We start from the raw sequence: 20,425 nt of genomic DNA, 5'->3' as shown, positions 1-20,425 counted from the left end.
ATTTTGACTGTTAATATCAGAAGCTTTACACCTTTGAAACAGCGGTAACTTCGTCTCACACCATTTTCAACTCTTTTGTTGCACATGCAATGTGTCAAAAACGCAGGCTTTTTTATTTTTTTTTTTTGTCGTACGTTTTTTGCATGTGTGGCGTAAAGGGTTTCCAGAGTGGTCACTAGGTCAGGAGCAACAATGTAGAGACGGTCGCTTCCTTCGCTCCTCCACCCAGAGGACACAATCAGACATGTAAATACATTCCAGTGCAACTTTACATAGAAAATGGCCACATTTTACCCGTGTTCTCTTTACTGTTTTATTTTCACAACTTCAGGACGCATTTTGGGAAACTTACGATTTATGATATTACATGATAAACAATGCCAAACAACATGAGTTTATGTCTGTATCACTTAAACGAATAAACGAATTAATACAAAATGGCCACAAAACATTAAACAGAGGTTTAACACCGTAAAGCGAATGTATTACAGTTTCACTCACTCACTCACACTGACTCATTTTCTACCGCTTATCCGAACTACCTCGGGTCACGGGGAGCCTGTGCCTATCTCAGTCGTCATTGGGCATCAAGGCAGGATACACCCTGGACGGAGTGCCAACCAATCACAGGGCACACACACACTCATTCATTCACGCAATCACACACTACGGACAATTTTCCAGAGATACCAATCAACCTACCATGCATGTCTTTGGACCGAGGGAGGAAACCGGAGTACCCGGAGGAAACCCCCGAGGCACGGGGAGAACATGCAAACTCCACACACACAAGGTGGAGGCAGGAATCGAACCCCCAACCCTGGAGGTGTGAGGCGAACGTGCTAACCACTAAGCCACCGTGCCCCCATTACAGTTTCACCGTAATTTAAAAACAAAGCTCAATAAACAAATAATAAATAAAGAAACATGCTCACACCAAACTCTTAATAAAGTTAGATGACTGATATATATCGTGTAATTATCTCAAATAATCACGAGTATCACATAATAATTGTGATAAGCCGTAATAACAGCGACAACCATAACAACAGGAGCAAAAATATGCAGCATGGCAGTCAGGGAAACTATGAGCGATGTAATCCGTCATGTCAGAGCTGGCTAACCGTATGTAAACGTGTGGAATGTGGACGGTATCTACGTTGCCTGGAGAAAACATTCTTTCTACATCGAGACTAAAGTGCAGTAGGAACTAGGAACTTCATTTGAAACATTGCTTGTTGCATGAACATGAGTTCGAGATTAAATCCTTCACTATGCTTGCTACAAAAATCACCCGAATGCATAGAATTGTTGCTCAGCAGAACAGGTCCTGGAGTCTGTATGGTCATAGGTGAGGTGAGGTACCTTATTGTCATTGTATACAACTGTCAGAAGGACAAGGACATCTATACATGAAACAACCAAGGAATTTAAGTTAGATGTAAAAATAATTAAAATAGAGTACACCGTGAAAAAGATAGATAGATCGATCGAGGGACAGATGGATGATTAGATAGACTGACTGGTGAGTGAGAGGACAGACAGACAGACAGACAGACAGACAGACAGACAGACAGACAGACAGATAGATAGATAGATAGATAGATAGATAGATAGATAGATAGATAGATAGATAGACTGACTGGTGAGAGATAGATAGATAGACAGACAGACAAACAGACAGACACAGAAACAGGTGGATGGATGGATAGATAGACTGACTAATGATAGATAGACAGACAGATAGATAGATAGATAGATAGATAGATAGATAGATAGATAGAGTGACAGATGGATGAATAGATAGACTGACTGGTGAGAGATAGATAGAGAGACAGACAAACAGACAGACACAGAAACAGGTGGATGGATGGATAGATAGACTGACTAATGATAGATAGATAGATAGATAGATAGATAGATAGATAGATAGATAGATAGATAGATAGACTGACTGGTGAGTGATAGATAGATAGATAGATAGATAGATAGATAGATAGATAGATAGATAGATAGACTGACTGGTGAGTGAGAGATGGATAGATAGACAGACAGACAGACAGACAGACAGACAGACAGATAGATAGATAGATAGATAGATAGAGTGACAGATGGATGAATAGATAGACTGACTGGTGAGAGATAGATAGATAGACAGACAGACAGACAGACAGACAGAGAAACAGGTGGATGGATGGATAGATAGACTGACTAATGATAGATAGATAGATAGATAGATAGATAGATAGAGTGACAGATGGATGAATAGATAGACTGACTGGTGAGAGATAGATAGACAGACAGACAAACAGACAGACACAGAAACAGGTGGATGGATGGATAGATAGACTGACTAATGATAGATAGATAGATAGATAGATAGATAGATAGATAGATAGCGTGACAGATGGATGAATAGATAGACTGACTGGTGAGAGATAGATAGACAGACAGACAAACAGACAGACACAGAAACAGGTGGATGGATGGATAGATAGACTGACTAATGATAGATAGATAGATAGATAGATAGATAGAGGGACAGGTGGATGGTAGAAAACAGTGGCCTTATTTCAGACAGTTTTATTATTTACATGTGTTTATACTGACACGGACATGACACGGATTTCACCCTGGGTTTGGATTTCGTCAGTCCTCTAAACGGGAGTATGTGCAAGGCCAATTCTGCTCCACCGAGAAATATCGAGCCTGTCGTCTTGTATGGTTCGTCTGAACTAAAGCTCCTGCATGCTAAGTGAAATTCCAGATCTGAGGACGGCTCTCTTCTGACCTCACAAAGACAAAGGAGTACAGGGAAGGTCATGACCAAGCAGTAGACTGCTCTCTGTATCTACATTGTCAAGCTCATGGATTTCATGATCAGGATTAACGTTCACTCCGGTTCATCGATTCCTTCTTTACTGCGTTTGACTTCACTCAGAAGACTTCGCTCGGAATTCCGTCATTTCATTCGTGCGTTTGAGCGACAAAGTAGCAAAAAACACAAACGCCACCGTGTATTATTTTGTTAGCAACAAGATCTAACTGTGAGGACTGATGTATGTTTTCAACAAAACACCAAACCGTTAAGTCAGTGTTATAGATTTATACGTTGATTGATGTGTATACTGGGGCAGTGGTGACTCAAGTGGTTAAGGCTCTGTGTTGTTGTTGATGGAACGGTCGGGGTTCAAGCAAGGCCCTTAACGCTCCTTGCTCCAGGGCTGATGTATCATAGCTGCCTCTGCTCCCTGATCCCAACCTCCTCACTTGGGATATGTAAAGAAAATAATTCCACTGTGCTGTAATGTGTGGTGATAATAAAAGCTTCTACGCTTCCAATTTCATTCAACTTCTTAAATAATTTAACGGTCGGTACTGATGATGCACAGCGAGGAAGATTTTGGATTACTGGTGAGTTCAGAGATGAGTTTAAATCTCACCACTGAGAAGCTGCTACTCCTGGGCCCTTAACCCTCAGCCGCGCAGTTATGTAAATGAGATAAACGTAAGTCGCTCCAGATAAGGGCATCTGCCAAATGCCGTCAACGTAAACGCCGGTACGGGTCATTTTGATTTGACGTCATTTGCTGAACTCGGAGTTTCCTTTCGTTTCCTTTGCTTTTTCATAGTGAGAGGTCAGTTAGAACTTCTAACGACTTCAGCGTTAGGGCTGTCATGGACAATTAGGCATAATGAGGAATAAGACCGTTTTGCTAAAGTATTTTATACATCTAATAATAGTTTCTCCTGTTCGATAGAAACTTTTTAGACCTACTATAATTAATTTAATAGCTTGATCAGATCAGAGGGTTTCCAAACGTATATCATCTATCGATCCATTTGTTTTCTAGCGTAGGATTCAAGAACTATGCTGAAATGTGGATCGGAGTGAAAATATGATAGGAATAACACACTTCAGGAAGGTAGCAGTGACGGCGCGTATAACGCCACACCGCAGCGGCCCAGCGTGGATTATTTTCCTATAAATGCACGTCCGTTTCGTGTTTTATTTATTACGTTTCGTTCCAAGCTGCACGTGACGGCAGAAACGAGATGCGCCGCCCTTTCAAACACACGTCCTGACTTTTTAGAAAGCTGTGTGAGGAAATCATTGTGAGGAATATTTCTTTTACATCTACATTACTGAGATATGATAAAATGTTCAGACGTTACATGTGGATTAGGATCGCAGAAAATTCAGAATGTCCATAAAGAACAGGAAGCTTTTTTTTTTTTTTTTTTTATTTCTGTGGAAAAATGAGTGGAAAAATTTGCATCTTTCATGGTTTCTTAGCAGGGAAAAGAACGAGCTTTATTTTACGATTTAAAAACGAATTAACCACAAAAATATATCGTAGGTGGATAATTTGGGACTAATGACGCTGCTTATGTTAGTTGTTGTCTAGTGCGGTGGCAAAACGTGCAGATTTAGTAGCATCGAACGTCTTTCTATACAAATAGCCTGCTTAAGGTTAAGATTTTCGTCGGTGCAATTCAATTCAGTAGAAATACAAAATGCATATAGTTCGACTGAGACGCGTTGTAAATGAAACGAGGAACTCGTGACCAGGTTACGTTTATCCGAATGTCACTATTAAATCATATTCCACGTAAATTCACTAATCGGAATGGAAGAACATTCTACTTTAAATATTTTAGAAAACTGTAATATGAGATTTGACAATTTTGACTGGTCCAAGCTGACAAGAATGCTGTGATATTATCACTCTTTAAAGGTGGGGTGTACGATGTTTAAAAAATGCTTCAGAAAACTCGAGTCGGGCCGACAAACAAAACAAACGTGTAGCCAATGAGCATAAAGAGGCGTGTCTTGTCAATATGTGGCGGAGAGAGTGTTCAGTGCGCATGGGTTCTAGGTGTTGAACGTCGTCTTCCGCGTGAAACGGAGCTAAACCTTTCACGGTACAACACACAGTACTACAAAAACACATTTGTGTTACCACAGCATTACTCATTGTGTTCATTTATTGATAAAAAAATCCCCTCGGTCAGCTGCCCTAGCAGTTTCCGCCATAATAGTTGCCTGGGTTACGTATGTATGTGTGGGCGGAGCTATCAAAACAGGGGTGACACCCATTTGGGTTAGGGGCGTGTTTGTTTTGGTGATTTCAAATGTCAACATTGGCTTTCAAACATCGTGCACCTCACCTTTAAAATTCGTGCTCAGCAGAAAATCATCTCAGAACGCACAACACTCCAAACCTTGTAGTGAATGTGATCAAGGAGCAGAAAATCACACCTGGTTCACACCACGTTTATCCTCCCAGAACAGAAATGTGACACTACTGTGAGCATGTGACAGGCTTCTCACAGTATAAGTGTTGAATAAACAGGTGTACAGGTGATATAACTATCAAATGACAAATATCTTTGAGGACGCAAAAGAAAACGAAATTACACACGGTTACAAACGAGCTTTTGTTTTTATTACAAATAATATTTTGCCGTCTCGTGTTCGGGCATTTTTTTTTTGGATCATTTTCTTTAAAAAAAAAAACAAAAAAAAAACACACGCTTCACACAAATTTTGTCGGAAGCAACAAACCGAAATAACGTTTATGTTTGTTGTAAGGGTGTGCAAAGGTCTGAGCAACACAATAACACCGTGTCTGTTGTGTAGTTCCTAGTGTTTGATTAATTGCTCTCAGGAATGAAGGTTTGTTATCTAACGTCAGTGTTGAAGCCCCTCCCACTCCTCAGGAGCACGTGCAGTGCAGTGTAGCACAACTCAGCCCGTCCCTCCCTCTCGTCACCTCTCAGCCCTAACGACACAAAAACAAAACATCACACACGAGCGTACGAGGAAGTCAGTACCATTTTACTTCACCACACGTCTAAGCGGTGCTTCAGTCACAGCGTGTCTTTGGAGTCTTACAGAGCGATGTAGGGGAAGTGTTTACACCGGAATAAGCCGCGATGGTGCGGATCGACGTGTTCCCATCCAGCATGGTCAACTCTCTGTAAGTGTGCACGGGAAGACTAGTTAATTTTTTTACAAGTATTCATGTACTGTTGACTGGAAACAAGTACTCGTTTATATTTAGGCTCTTTATTAGGTGTTGCACAGCTTTCTGGAAAGCTTTACAAAAGAGTTGAATGCAAGACACTACATGTGAAAGGAAGGAGAAACGACAGTCAGTCATTTAGCAATCAGTACCTGGAGACACGACAGTATAATATCGATATCGCGATATCGTACTCGACCGATATATCGTGGTTGCCTTTAACATTTAGTTAAAGATTTTTGTTGCTTGAATCTTTAAAACCGTTAAACGTTTACGTTCTGGGTTCGGTCCCGAGCTTGGGTTACTGTCTGTGTGAATGTTCTTCCTGTGTTTGCATACGTCTTCTCAGGGTTCTTCAGGTTTACTGCACCGTCCAAAAACATGCTAGTAGGTGTTATGCTACATTGCCCGTATATGGTGTTGGACTGGATTCCCGTCTCACCTCGCTTTCAGTGTTTAACCTGGTTTGTCTCAGAGTGATGCTTTGGGTCATGTTCTACTGGAAAACCTTGGGTCATGTCATTCATGTGTACGTGACCTTCCCACAAACCACCTTCCTGAACATTATTGCAGAACTAGACACCATTTTATACAGGATTTAAAGGATCTGCTGCGGAATTCTTGGTGCCAGATACCTCAACACACCTTCAGAGGTCTTGTGGAGTCCATGCTTTAATTGATCAGGGCTGTTTTGGTGACCCATACAATAATAAGTACATGGTTTTAATGTTATGGCTGATTGTGCCAAGTGCCAAGGAGTTTAAAGCCATCTTTAAAGTTGCTAAGGTACAAACTACAATTCATTTCTGCCTCTATTGTTTGCCACGAAGTTCACATATTTAATATCTGTCATAAGGAACCCATTGGACAAGTGTGGAGGACTGGAGCAAGTCCAGACAGTTTAGATTTGCTCAAACACAACCGATCACCGCCTCAGTTTTATTACCAGTTTTAGTACATTGGTTTAAACCATCACACCAACCAACTCTGACCCTTCAGGATCTGCGTAGTTGACAGTAGTTTGGAGGAAAGGTTTAAAACCCTAATGACATCATATGCGTCGCTCACATGTATATACACACACAAAGTAAATGGAGGGAAATAGTGATTTTCTCACGGGACAGCGATGCCTCACGAGGACGTAACCAAAGGTGCGTTTTGGGAACCGGACAAAACAATGAGGTAGTCGCTATATTGGGATTCCCCTTACACTTGGTGACTCATTCACCTGTCTGATGTTCGCTTATTAAACATTTAGCAGTGTCATGAGGAAGTGATAGAGGGCGTATGTTGGAAAGTCGTTATTTACGACTGCTTGGAAACTCGAGTCCCTTTTCTTTAATCTCTTCTGTCTGTTGTCGGTTTAGGGGAAGTGCTGTACGCTGTAATAAGGAAAGGGTTTGTTTTTAAAGCAGGGTTTACTTCAATAAATTCTCTCTCTCTCTCTCTCTCTCTCTCTCTCTCTTTTGTGAGAACCTTACAGTGAAATAATTATTAACGCAAATAATTAATGCTATGCAGCAACTAATCCTTACAGTTACCTCAGTGTCTATTTTTTTCTTTGTGGTGACCTGGGAAATGTCACTACAGTGTCAAAACCTTTGTGGGGACATAAAAACACACACACACACACACACACAAACACAGAGAGAGTTCAGAGTCCAGTTTTGTTGATCTGTGTGTGAATAACACCTTTTCTGCAAACCAAGGTGTGTCAGGTGCAAGGCTGTAAACTCCACCGCTGCTCATGTTTATTTATGTCACGTAGCGATATTATGTTGTGAGGTTTTATTCGACACCTCACATCTGCCTCTCCACCCTTTTCCTGTATACCCTCGCTAGTTTTTCTTGTACTCTAGCAAGCACCCATCACCCCTCGGAGTCTTTGAACAGCTTTGTCGCGTCGTCGACGATGAGGTTCACTTCTGAGTCTGGTTCCTCTCAAGGTTTCTTCCTCATATCATCTCAGGTTCCTCAGTTTTTTCCTCATCACCCTCACCTCAGGCCTGATCATTAGGGATATATATTAGAGATAAACAGTAACTTTTTATTCTGTCTCTATGCTTCTGTAAAGCTGCTTTGAGACAATGATAGTTGTTAAAAAGTGCAAGACGAATAAATTTAATTGAAAATTGAGTCACAGCAAAGATTTTTGGCGTGTCGTTTTTTTTTTTTACGATAACTCCAGCAATACGCTTCTTCTTCTTCAAAACTCAAGCACTTCCTGTCTATGTTGCACGCGCTGGGGTAGCGTTTAATCATACGTGCCCCACACACACACAGAAACACACACACGCTACACTGTGTTATCTCCTCCTTCCACATGACCAAGTAAAACTTACTGACACCTTTAGGTTTGTTACGTAAAGAGCCGCATCAGTATTTTGCACACGCAGCAGATATAAATAAACGAACTATATTCACGTGAAATATCCAACATGAATGAACAGACTCGTATTTTACGACTCTTCAAAATGTAGACGCGTTTCCTCTAGTATACGATAAACGCTTTGATTCCGTTACCTTCGATGTTTTTAGTGCTGCATGTAAACAAACCGTCATGAAACCAAGACAGCATTTTTTTTTTGTCTACAGGTGAATCAGAATGTGTTGATTCGACTCATAAAGAAAAATTTCATATCATCATCTGGTGGAAAAGACAGGCCCAAGAACTGAGAATTTTTTTTCTGACCTTCTGAAGAAGACAGGTATTGAACAGACATAACAAAACCAGGACGTGTATTCATAACGATTCTCAGAATGATCTCAGAGAGCTCCTGATTTAGCTTAAACATTTCTAACTAGGAATCTTATCTTCAGAGTGATTCAGGACCAAACCGAGAGCAAATCTGAGCAAGGGACATACAACAACGTTTATCTTAGAGAGGAGGCGGGGCTTGACGTGTTACTAGGTGACACGTTCTTTTGAACACTGTGATTGGTTGTCCAATAAAATAGAAATAAATAGGTGCGCTTTTTAAATCTGGTCTATTATATTAGAAACCTTCACTTTGTCTCAATGTTAAGATGTTCGAGACTATATGGTGTAGGGATTACGTTTGTGACCGAACATATTAGAGATGTTCTAACATCTGTATGTTATAAATGTTCTAAATGTAAATGTAAACGTCACCGAAACAGAGCAGAAATGTCATAGAGACAAATTATAGCATTTCTGCCGCTATGGCATTTCTGCGCTGTGTCTGAGATGTTATCTGTAATCTGATTGGCCACAAAAATAATCCCTACACGATCGTATCTGTATCATCTTATTAACTCACTATCATTATTAAATACTGTATACAATACATTCTTCTTCTCTTTACCTTATGGCAATTTTCTCCTCTAATAAAGAAACTCTTAATCGAAAGAAAACGTCCACCTTTAGAAACGTCCACATCTCTAAGACCTTTATTAGAATTACGTCATTGGGAGAAACTAAATACGCTATACTCAATATTTTCACGGTGTTTAAACCCATCGACTGCAAAACAGCCAAAACAAGACAACATTGCGATCTTCAGTTAGATTCGTTTCAGTTTGAGCTAAAAACCCGTCGTCTGATTAACTTCTGAATCTCGAAACAATTCGTCGTGTAACGTTTACGTAACCTAGTATTAAACTAACGTGATAAAATCTTGGTATAAATCGATGCAAATTGCTGACGAGTGTCTGTTTTTAGCTGCGCACTTCAGGGATTTATAATCTTGCAGCTACAGCTAACTTCTTCTCCGAGGGTTTTCTATGGAGATCTTATTATCTTTACGCTCAGAGTCTTAATCTGGCGATCGACGTGTGCTGCTCGGCTCTGACGCGTGATGTCCGTATGTTAAAGAAAACGAGGAAACGTTTAAATTCAGGTGCTTATTTGTTGTATGTAAATTTGAAGAGCAAAAGAATCATAACTTAAAACTAATTAGCGGTGGAACGATATGCTGTATGGGTTAGAGACTATAGCAGGGACTAAAAGACACGAGGCAGAGATGGAGGTAGCAGAGATGAGGATGTTGAGGTTCTCTTAAGGAGTGACGAGGATGGACAGGATTAGGAACAAGGACATCAGAGGGACGGATCAGGTTGGCTGTCTTGGGGACAAGATCAGAGAAGCTAGATTGAGATGGTTTGGACATGTACAGAGGAGCGAGATGGTTATATTGGTTGAAGGATGTTGGAGATGGAGCTGCCAGGTAAGAGGTCAAGAGGAAGGACAAGGAGGAGATATATGGATGTGTGAAATGAGGACATGAACTTAACTGGTGCGAGAGTAGAGGAACCCAAGATGATAGAGTTAGGTGGAAACAGATGATTCCCTGTGATGAATCCTAACGGGAAAAGCTGAAAGTAGGAGAAGACGAAGAAACGGTGGACCGATATGGTTTTTCTCAGTAGAGTAAAGACGCTGTTATTGATATTATTTCGAATTTGTTTCCCCAGACACCATGGAGTAATATAAAATCTATATTAAATATATATACACCATTTCTGCTGCAGTAAACATCTCAAGGTTTGACCATTAAAGCTAACAATTGAATGAATGAATTATTATTCAGGGGGCACGGTGGCTTAGTGGTTAGCACGTTCGCCTCACACCTTCAGGGTTGGGGGTTCGATTCCCACCTCCGCCACACATGCCGTGTGTGTGGAGTTTGCATGTTCTCCCCGTGCCTCGGGGGTTTCCTCCGGGTACTCCGGTTTCCTCCCCCCGGTCCAAAGACATGCATGGTAGGTTGATTGGCATCTCTGGAAAATTGTCCGTAGTGTGTGATTGCGTGAGTGAATGAGAGTGTGTGTGTGCCCGTCCAGGGTGTATCCTGCCTTGATGCCCGATGACGCCTGAGATAGGCACAGACTCCCCGTGACCCGAGGTAGTTCGGATAAGCGGTAGAAAATGAGTGAGTGAGAATTATTATTCACCGAAAGGACTATTTTGGTATCGAGAACTGCGAAGAATAATATTATGGTGACGGCGTCGTGTCGGGAAGAACACAACCATTTCCATTGCTTTATGAGCTCCGGGTCAGTGAAAGAAACATTTTGGGTAGACAAAAATCACCTGCTTATAAAAACAATACATAAACCACACACACTCACAGCTATTGTTTCTAACATACAGACACACACACACACACACACACACACACACACACACACACACAGACAACCAACCTTCTACTCTTTGTATGCGTGCTTTAGCAGTCTCTGTTCAGTAAATACGCCGGCTGTGTCTCTCTCTCTGATCACAGCTGTTGTAGTATTGAGGAAGCAGAGCTGCAGTGGAACAGTTTGTTCTCGTGTATGTATATCTCGAGTGTCTGATGTCTGAGGCAATGTCCCCAAAAAAAACCCCAGAGCTCTGATTTCTCTCTCTCTCTCGAGGGCAGTCAGTGTAGCAACAAACAAATCAGAACAAACAGTGCAGTTTTATCATCAGGGATTATAATTGCACTGTATCTGAGCTTCATGGGGTCAGATCTCCAACATCACGTCTTGCATGGGGGGGGGGGGGGGGCGCACGTCTGTCACGTCTGACTATCTACAGTACAGGCTTCTTCTTTACAGCCTGCCAAAGATATAGTCGTGTATGATGATTTATTTAAATAGTTAGACTGATAAGAAGAAACCAATGTATTATTCTTCAGCATCTATTATCATCGAATCATGTTGTGACATTATTAATAATCCCGAATCATGATATTAATATTATATGATCGTATCTTCAAACCCTAGAATTTAGGAAAGGTCTTTTGAAACTTCTTTTTTTTTTTTTTGGGGTCAGATCCTGAACAAGGTTCCTGTTCTCCACACGTCTGTGTCGGTTTTCTTCACTAATACACTTTCCTCTTATCTCCTACCTCCCGTCACCATGTCGGTAGAAGTGTCGGCGACGCTAAATTGCTCCTCTGTGTGTGTGTGTGTATGAGTGTGTGTGTGATAATTGACTGCAATCCCATCAAGAGCGTATTCTGTCCTTCGCACACAATGTTCTGAGTATAGGCCCTGATCAGGATAAAGACGAACGAATGAATGATGCATTGTTTTCTGTCTCTCTTTAATTTTTTTCCCTCAGCATTAGCGAGAGCTTTCTAACAGTGAAAGGCGCCGCACTCTTCCTCCCAAGGGGAAATGGCTCGTCCTCGTCGTCCATCTGCTCCTCGCGGATCACGGGGCAGCGTAGCAAACACGCAGGTATCGTAAATCAGACGCGCGCGCACGAACACACGCATGTCCTCGGACCTTATAAATCCCGTTGCTTGAGAATCGTCTGATCAGCTGAACCGTTTGTCTGATTTGTCACTCGTATCGTATCGTGTTTAGGAGATCTTCAGCAGCACCTGCAGACCATGTTCACTCTGCTCCGGCCGGAGGACATCATCCGTCTGGTGAACGACGCACAGACACGTTTTAGTAGCAGTTCATATTACCGTTTATTAGTGGAAGCATAATCCTCTTCATAATTGCTTAGATCAGAATGAATGGTTATATTGACATAGTGGTGTCTGGCAGGCGGTGCGGTTGGAAAGCGTGCGCCCTCAATGCACACGCTACATGGTTGTAGTGACCACAAATGGACGGCAGGATACAGAGGAGAGTGTAGTGCTGGGCATGGACTTCAGTCCCTCAGACACGTGAGTGTGTGTTACTACGTATATTTATATCAATAAGTGATGCAGTATCCAAATATATATATATATACACATATATATATATATATATATATATATATATACACATATATATATATATATACACACACACACACACACACACACACACACATCAGAGACGTCCTGAAATTTTGTGTGTAACACAAAATTTTTTCACATGTTTGTGCGTGTGTATGTGTGTGTGTGTGTGTGTGTAGTTCCTGTTCAATAGGCCTGGTGCTTCCTTTGTGGAGTGACACACTGATCCATTTGGATGGAGATGGGTAAGTGAGCTGTGGAAACCAAAACCTGTTGTAGTGTTTGAACTCATCCCTCATCCATAACATGTTCGTGCTGAATTTCACGCTGTCCCTCTCCTCTCACAGGGGGTTCAGTGTGTCCACAGATAACAGGATCCACGTCTTTAAACCCGTCTCGGTCCAGGCCATGTGGTAAGTCAAGAAACGCATGGATTTAAACATCAGCTCTGGTCTTTTCCCTTTAACGATCTCTATCGGTAATTCTATCTACTCCCTCTTTCAGGTCGGCTCTGCAGTCTCTCCACAAGGCGTGCGAGGTAGCACGTGGCCATAACTACTTCCCAGGCAGCCTCTTCCTGACGTGGGTCAGCTACTACCAGAGCAGCATGTCCTCAGACCAGGCCCACATTAACGAGTGGAACGCCATGCAGGACGTGCAGTCGCACCGCGCCGACTCACCCGTGCTCTTCTCTGATGTGTATGTCCAAATCGATCTGTTATTTATAACCAGGACTCATTTAAAGAGCGCTCACTGAGTGTGTGTGACGTAATTTGTGTCGAGAGCCACATGAGGCTCAGTGAGATATATGTGTTCTCACAAACACCTGATATAAAGGGCTTCCTTTTCCTTTACTTACACCATATAAACTGCTCCAAAACACTCAATTCTGTCCTCTGAAATAAAGAGAAAGTTCATCGGAGCATGAAAACAACACCCTAATAATCGTCTGTTAAAATCCCCACGAGATGGATGACACAGGAAATCAGCCTAAAGATATTCACAGCATCCAGTAACACAAACAAACCGGACAATAGCTTATCGATAAAGTCGGTCAAACGCTCATCCGAACAGCAGCCCTAAAAAAAAAAAAAAATCTTTGATAGTCCTATGACAGTCACATTAAAAATATCATGTAGGAAAAGGGCAGAGACGTAAAACACACAGACGAACCGTCTTACTGCTAACGAGCTGCTTGTATAGCGCGAGACGCCTCCTGGGAGATATACGATCCTATAGAACGTTTAAATCGGACAGTCACGAAGTTAGCCATCGTGGTTTCTACGTAATGTACGTGTAAATGGAGTTTCCAGTTCAGGCTATATATAAACATCAAATTTGCACAGAGGGAAGTCTTTTCATGCAAACAGAGTTTAAATGTATTCACTAAACGAATTCACCTCCTGTAAACAAGTCCGTGCTCTCAGTACAAACCGACAGTACACCTGTATAATGACCACTGTTATGAGCGAGTGGATAATTCATACAGCTACAGACAAGCAAACCGTGCACGTGTTTACCGAGTACATACGCAACCATGTGAGAGACTGTGGTTTTATGAGCAAGTCAGGAAGGAAGCTTTAACGTCTGGTAGCTCTGCAATTCGATTGTCTTTACAGTAAGGGCACAGAGGACAAAGATCAGTTCCTTCAGTACCAGTTTGCAGAAAGGCACATGAGCTAACTCACACTTCCTGTTTGTGGGCATGTCGTCTCAGCCAGGCTGCAATGTTGCACGCTTAGTTCAGCACTTATCATGGTGGTGTAGCATTAACCGACGTCTATATATGGTAATGGATGTTTTTTTTTTGCCAAGTACCAAGTAATTGGTATGTAACTGTAATGCCGATGTGGTATGTGTCGTTAGGCCAACGGAGCGCGAGAGAACGGAACGACTGATCAAGACACGTCTGAGAGAGATCATGATGCAGAAAGACCTGGAAAACGTCACGTCCAAAGAGGTATAAATTTCCTCACACGTGTGGAGACACGAAGGCGACGTGTCGTATGTCCGACATCGCGAGAGAAAGAAAAACAGAATCCCCTTTTGTTTTTCCCCTTAAATTTGCTCAGTATATCACTTTGACTTTGTTTTCCTTTGTTGAACAGCATTAATTGGTTTCCTTTTTCTTGCTCAGACACATCATGGTCTGATCATATAGAAAAATAGACGTTAATCCTATAACGCTGGACTTGTGGGACGCTCTATTGCTCTATAGGATTTTTTTCACAGTATTCTAAAACAGAATCACAGTATTTTTTGTGAACTTCAGCATTTTTTCACGTCGTCATTTAGAATTTATGTCGAAGAGATGAATTTCGACAAAACAAACAAATCGTCGCTGTCGGGCGGAATCCTCGTATCTCCAAAACCGTTATTTTTCAGGAAATTAAAAAAACGCCGTACCTTATCTGCAGTGCACAGGGTTTAGTCCGCGTGATTGTCTTGCGCTAAATTCCTGTCCTCAGACGAGCACCAGAACTAGCGGGGGTCAAGATTTTTTTTTCTTTGAGCCCAGTGTTTTGAAGACATTTACCTCAGAAGACGTGTTGATTCGCCGCGACTCTTCTTGAGGAGAAATATGACGCGAAGCTCTCCCACGGAGTGAGGAAGAGGTGGACAGTTGAAGTGTCCAATGGAGTTATGAGATTTGCGCTCAAGCTATTTTCAAGACTTTAGATTGGTTAATAACTTGTAAAAATAACAGACCCATGTGGGGACTGACCAATAGCATCGATATGTGAAAAAATATGAAATTGACAAAATTTGGACATACGAGGTTTCCGCCCGACAGCGACGATATATAAATCATCCTATTAAGGTTTCTTCAATCCCGAGTTCACTGTAAATCAACATGGTCGCTCAAAGCATGAACATTTAAAAAATGTTTTATCTTTAAATCAGTTACACTGAGGTACACATCAGTGTAAAAGATACTTCAGCTCAATCAACCATTTTCCTTTGACGCCATTTGCCGAACTCGGGCTCGACGAGACCTTCCCAATTTTCCGAGTCGGAATTCCATGTCAAAAAGGCTTTTTTTTTTCCCCAAAGGTCAATAAATCTGTTATCAGTTACAGTTTAAACAGGTGTGGAATCATGGACGATAAAAAGAAAATCAGTTGTAGGCAATATAATAATTGTATTAGAACCTTTGTTATGTCAGATTTTCCTTCATGTAACTGCTTCTGGCTGCTTCAGCGTGATGTTTTTTCCTTAATTAAATTCCACCATTAACGACCTACATTTTATTTACTTCAAATGCGATTTAGTCAAAACAGTCAAACGTAGTAAATAAACTCGTTACACACAGTTTAACGTCCTCCGACTCCGTCTCTGTCCTGTCAGATTCGCACGGAGCTGGAAATGCAGATGGGATGTAACCTGCGAGAGTTTAAAGAGTACATCGATAACGAGATGATCGTCATCCTGGGACAGATGGACAGCCCCACTGAAATCTTTGAGCACGTTTACCTGGTAATTTTAACCATCCAGTTTCAGGAATCAAAGAAAATCCCTGTTTAATCTCTCACTCAGTAATTTAGCATCATTTAACCGCCCTTTTGTTCAAAGGGATCGGAATGGAACGCGTCTAATCTAGAAGAGCTACAGAACAGCGGGTAAAACTGCTAGACGCAACCGTCACATCCAACACGTTCGATTACTCGTTAACGCAAACGCACATAAAAATAAATAAATAAATAAAAAATACTATTTTCTTTTTTCCTGCTCAGGGTTCAGTACATTCTGAACGTCACACGGGAGATCGATAACTTCTTCCCCGGTCTGTTCGAGTACCACAACATCCGCGTGTACGACGAAGAGGCTACGGATTTGTTGGCGTACTGGAACGACACGTATAAGTTCATCTCCAGAGCCAAGTAAGTTTAACAACTGCTCACGCCGTGTATCTAAGATGGAAAATTCGATCCTTTTGCTTGTGTTCGTCTGTGAGCATCTCGATTTAATGCCACTCGCTGCACTCTGGGTCTTAATTCTCCTCTCTTTTTCCTTTCTATCTAACAACGTTGGTTCATCTATAACAAACAAATCGATTCTGTTTCCAGGAAAGCAGGAGCCAGGTGTCTGGTGCACTGTAAGATGGGCGTGAGCCGCTCGGCCTCCACCGTGATCGCTTACGCCATGAAGGAGTACGGCTGGGACCTGGAGCAAGCCTTCGACTACGTCAAAGAGCGCCGTGCCGTGACCAAGCCCAACCCCTCCTTCATGAGGCAGCTAGAGGAGTACCAGGGCATCCTGTTGGCCAGGTATCCACTTTATTTTCATACATACAAAACAAAAAGGATCCTGACGGAATAACTAAAGCAAATATATTTGCATAAACATTACATGACAACACGCTTGTTCATAATCTGTTCACCTTGACATGAACGTGACTGGCGCGCAGGATAGTGTCCATACAGCGTGTGCATGTTTTCAACAATGTACAGAATTCTCTTTATTTCTACTCAAAATATTTATCCTGTCTGCAATGTGGCATTTAGTGGACATCTGATCTTACAGATAAGAGTCGAGGGTTAAAAGAACAGAACAGAACTACAGGCTTCTTAAGACTTTTCAAGGTTCAGGTCTAAAGTTTAACTGCTTTAAATAAAAAATATTGTGCACGCTAAGAGCAGCCAGAAGAAGGTAGAGTGCTTTGTACTTGTTTAATAAATTAGTATTAAGATGAAATACATAAATCCAGTCTAGCGGTGTTCCATTTATTAAACTCTTCCTCTTTCTTGCTCTCTTCTGCTTCTTTCCATCTTGCCCCGACAGCAGGCAGAGGCACAACAAGCTGTGGCGTTCCCATTCTGACAGCAACCTGTCTGATCACCACGAGCCGCTGGTTAAAACTCCTGCGGCGCAGTCACTGGGCCGCTCCAACCCACGCAACCAGAGCGGCAACCAGACGTCTCCGTCACTGCACGAGCTGCTCCAGACTCTCAGCCCTGCCTCGGGCCCCGCAGCAGGTCAAAAGCACTGCGAGCAGGATGCACCTTTCACAAACGGGCTAGGTAACTCCGAAGAAAGTCTTTCTGCCGACGATCCATCCCTACTTCCTAAACCCAGCGCAGCTACAGTAGTTCCTGGTGCTCGACCTCATTCGGCACCCGTAAACATGGCGGAAACTGTCCCGGTGAGCCGGCCTCATCCACCCGCCGCTCTTCTACACCGTGCCTCGTCGCCTGCGCTTCACCCGGATGCAGAGGTTAAATCACTCAGCCACGCGCAGCCAGAGATGTGCTCTCCGAACAGAACAGGGTGTGTTAGGAGTAGAACCCCTGAGCCAAGTAGACAAGCCCCAAACTCCCCCGCTGCAGGGCAGCACACACAGGTGCCTGAGCTTAGGCAAAAATTCAGCCAGCAAGTGCCTGATGCAGACGTGGACTGCGCAGGGCTCGGTCTCGCCAAGGACGATAACCATCACCAACACCCCAGTGCCACAATACAGGAAGCGGGACTTTCTGCCTCATCACCGACAGCTCTGAGCTCCGACCGCATAGATTTCTTCAGCGCTAGAGAGAAATTCCTCGGCCTGTCTCAGGAGGCGCAAAGCCGTGGGAGTTCTAAACAGACGATCCGAGATAAAAGCCCGAACCAGGAGCTGAAGCTCGTGTTTCCTGAGCACCCCGATAAAGAGGAGGAGGAACAGAAAAAGGTAGAAACAACTATCCCTGCTTGACTTCTCCATGTTCTTTAAGAATTGATTCGAATGAATTAGGCTTGTGCGATATCGATTCTTCTGTCGGCTCGATTTTCCGGATTAATTATAATAATTAATCAAAACCAAATACGAACTTAAAGAAGGTTCATAATAACTTTAAAACGTATTATAATTATAGGTTATGCGGTTTCTGCATTGGCGCAAAAGAGCCTCCGGTTTGTATTCTACAAAACCTTTCTAAAGACAGCGACGCCGACGGTCTGACCCGTTCTTCTCGATGTTTTAAACGACGCCAAGAACACAGACGTCATCTCAACATTCAAACACATGCAAAACTAACCGAAGGAAAACCTAAATTAGCATCAAGGCATCGTGTATTCCGAGTTTAAAAAAAAAAAAGAAGAAAATTTAACAATCGCTGCAAACTGCAACCGATAACGAGATATTCCGTAGGATTCGTACGTCGGCTCAGTCACGTCGTAACAATATCGCACAAGCCTGTTTAATACCGTGGATTTTACTGAACGTAAGGATCTAAAAATGATGCTTAAATCACTGTTATTAATTTTTGATTACAGCAACGGAGTAGTGTTACTGAGAGTAAGTCTGACCCTTCTGTTAAACTCACGTGTATCGACACCCCCCCCCATACCCCTCCGTAACCATGCTTTCAGTTTGACCTCATGTCATTGGCTGACACCCTGTGGTGAAAAGGAATGCTGCATGGGGTTCCCTGTTTCCATCATGGTGTTGGTGGTCCATATGCTGTCAGTCGTCCTTTGGTCCATTTGTCTTTACTTAAGGCTTGTTTCCACCAAGGTTGCAGAACCTTTTGAGGAACTAACCTGAAAGAGAACACAGGGGGAGGACCGTTAATGGATTTAGGATTCATTTAGAAATCTATTTAGTGATTTTTCCTTAATGTGCAGACACTATACATGACTTTATTATAAATTTAATGGCCACTTTATTAGGAACACGGTGCCTATAAATGCACGTGCCTGTGGTGGTTCAGTGACTTCGATCGCTCCAGAAAAAATAAAAACATCCAGCGCGTAGACGGAAATTAAACAAACTCTTTTTGCAACCGCTGGTGAGCAGAACAGCATCCGTCGCTGACCACCTGCACTCGTCATCGGCCACAATTTAGTCACTGAATCCGAATCCACTAGAGAAACGTTAGGATGTAGTAGAACAGCCGACGTACAACACGAACACGCAGCAAGTAAGTGATGCAGTCATATCAACGTATGTCCATAGGATCGAGGATATTCTGAGAGCAAAGCTTGCACAGAATTAGTATGACGTTCCTAATAAAGTGGCTTGTTTCTCCCGGTAGAAGCATGTCCAAAATATACTTAACTCCGAATGTTTGTGTCTGTTAATACCTAAAAAAATATATAAATATATATATATATTATTATACTGACCACTGCAGGTGAAGTGGGACACTTTTTTTATTTTGACCTCGATGCCTCATGGTAGAAATTTCATCAGGTTTACATTCAGTTGCAGTTTGTTATCTGCTTCCATCATAATCACAGAAACTAAAGTGATACTGCTGGTGGTTTGTGTTAATCTTTTTTATTAATTAATTAATTAATATTTATTTATTTATACATTTATTTTATTTTAAATGTATAATTTATTTTACACATTTATTACATTCATTAAAGGAGTGTGAATTAGTAGCGCACGAAAGAAAGGGTGGCGAAGACCGACCCTTTCCTTCTCTGTAGAAATGGTTAAATCCCCATATTTTATGCCATTTCCAAGGATGCCAAAAACAGCTCAGTGTAGTAACGTGTCTTTATGTTGTTCTTTCTTTTATTTGTCACCCATCTGTATATGAGGGGAATTTGGGGCATGCTGCATGTGTCTGACGTGTACATAAGGAACTAGTGGTCAGGAGCTTGCATCCATGCAGCTAAAGTTGATTCATGAACTCAATTTTCAGATTCATGAATCTGATTCGTCATTGTTTGTGCTTGTATCTGCGCACATTTCTACACAAAATAAGGATCATTGTGTTTCTGTCAAGC

At 42.1% G+C, this 20,425-nt stretch overlaps 1 protein-coding gene across 2 annotated transcripts in view; it reads left to right on the top strand.

Annotated features, from left to right (window-relative positions):
* ssh2b (slingshot protein phosphatase 2b) overlaps nt 1-20,425 on the top strand; it is a 31,289-nt gene that overhangs the window by 8,406 nt on the left and 2,458 nt on the right. Inside the window, exons 1-13 of one of the 2 annotated variants that reach the window (XM_060891484.1) lie at nt 5,827-5,984; nt 12,097-12,215; nt 12,345-12,409; nt 12,534-12,655; nt 12,892-12,957; nt 13,060-13,125; nt 13,217-13,411; nt 14,579-14,672; nt 16,061-16,189; nt 16,286-16,332; nt 16,447-16,593; nt 16,780-16,980; nt 17,495-18,377. In XM_060891484.1, coding sequence (XP_060747467.1) covers nt 5,941-5,984; nt 12,097-12,215; nt 12,345-12,409; nt 12,534-12,655; nt 12,892-12,957; nt 13,060-13,125; nt 13,217-13,411; nt 14,579-14,672; nt 16,061-16,189; nt 16,286-16,332; nt 16,447-16,593; nt 16,780-16,980; nt 17,495-18,377 — 2,178 coding nt within the window. In that variant the 5' untranslated portion in view covers nt 5,827-5,940. Of the gene's footprint in view, nt 1-5,826; nt 5,985-12,096; nt 12,216-12,344; nt 12,410-12,533; nt 12,656-12,891; nt 12,958-13,059; nt 13,126-13,216; nt 13,412-14,578; nt 14,673-16,060; nt 16,190-16,285; nt 16,333-16,446; nt 16,594-16,779; nt 16,981-17,494; nt 18,378-20,425 lie in introns of those variants that run through there. The other variant, XM_060891483.1, reaches the window with a different exon arrangement.

Source organism: Tachysurus vachellii, chromosome 17 (genome assembly GCF_030014155.1).
Source record: "Tachysurus vachellii isolate PV-2020 chromosome 17, HZAU_Pvac_v1, whole genome shotgun sequence".
NCBI classification, from domain to species: Eukaryota; Metazoa; Chordata; class Actinopteri; order Siluriformes; family Bagridae; genus Tachysurus; species Tachysurus vachellii.
This window is presented reverse-complemented; position numbering and strand designations above follow the sequence as displayed.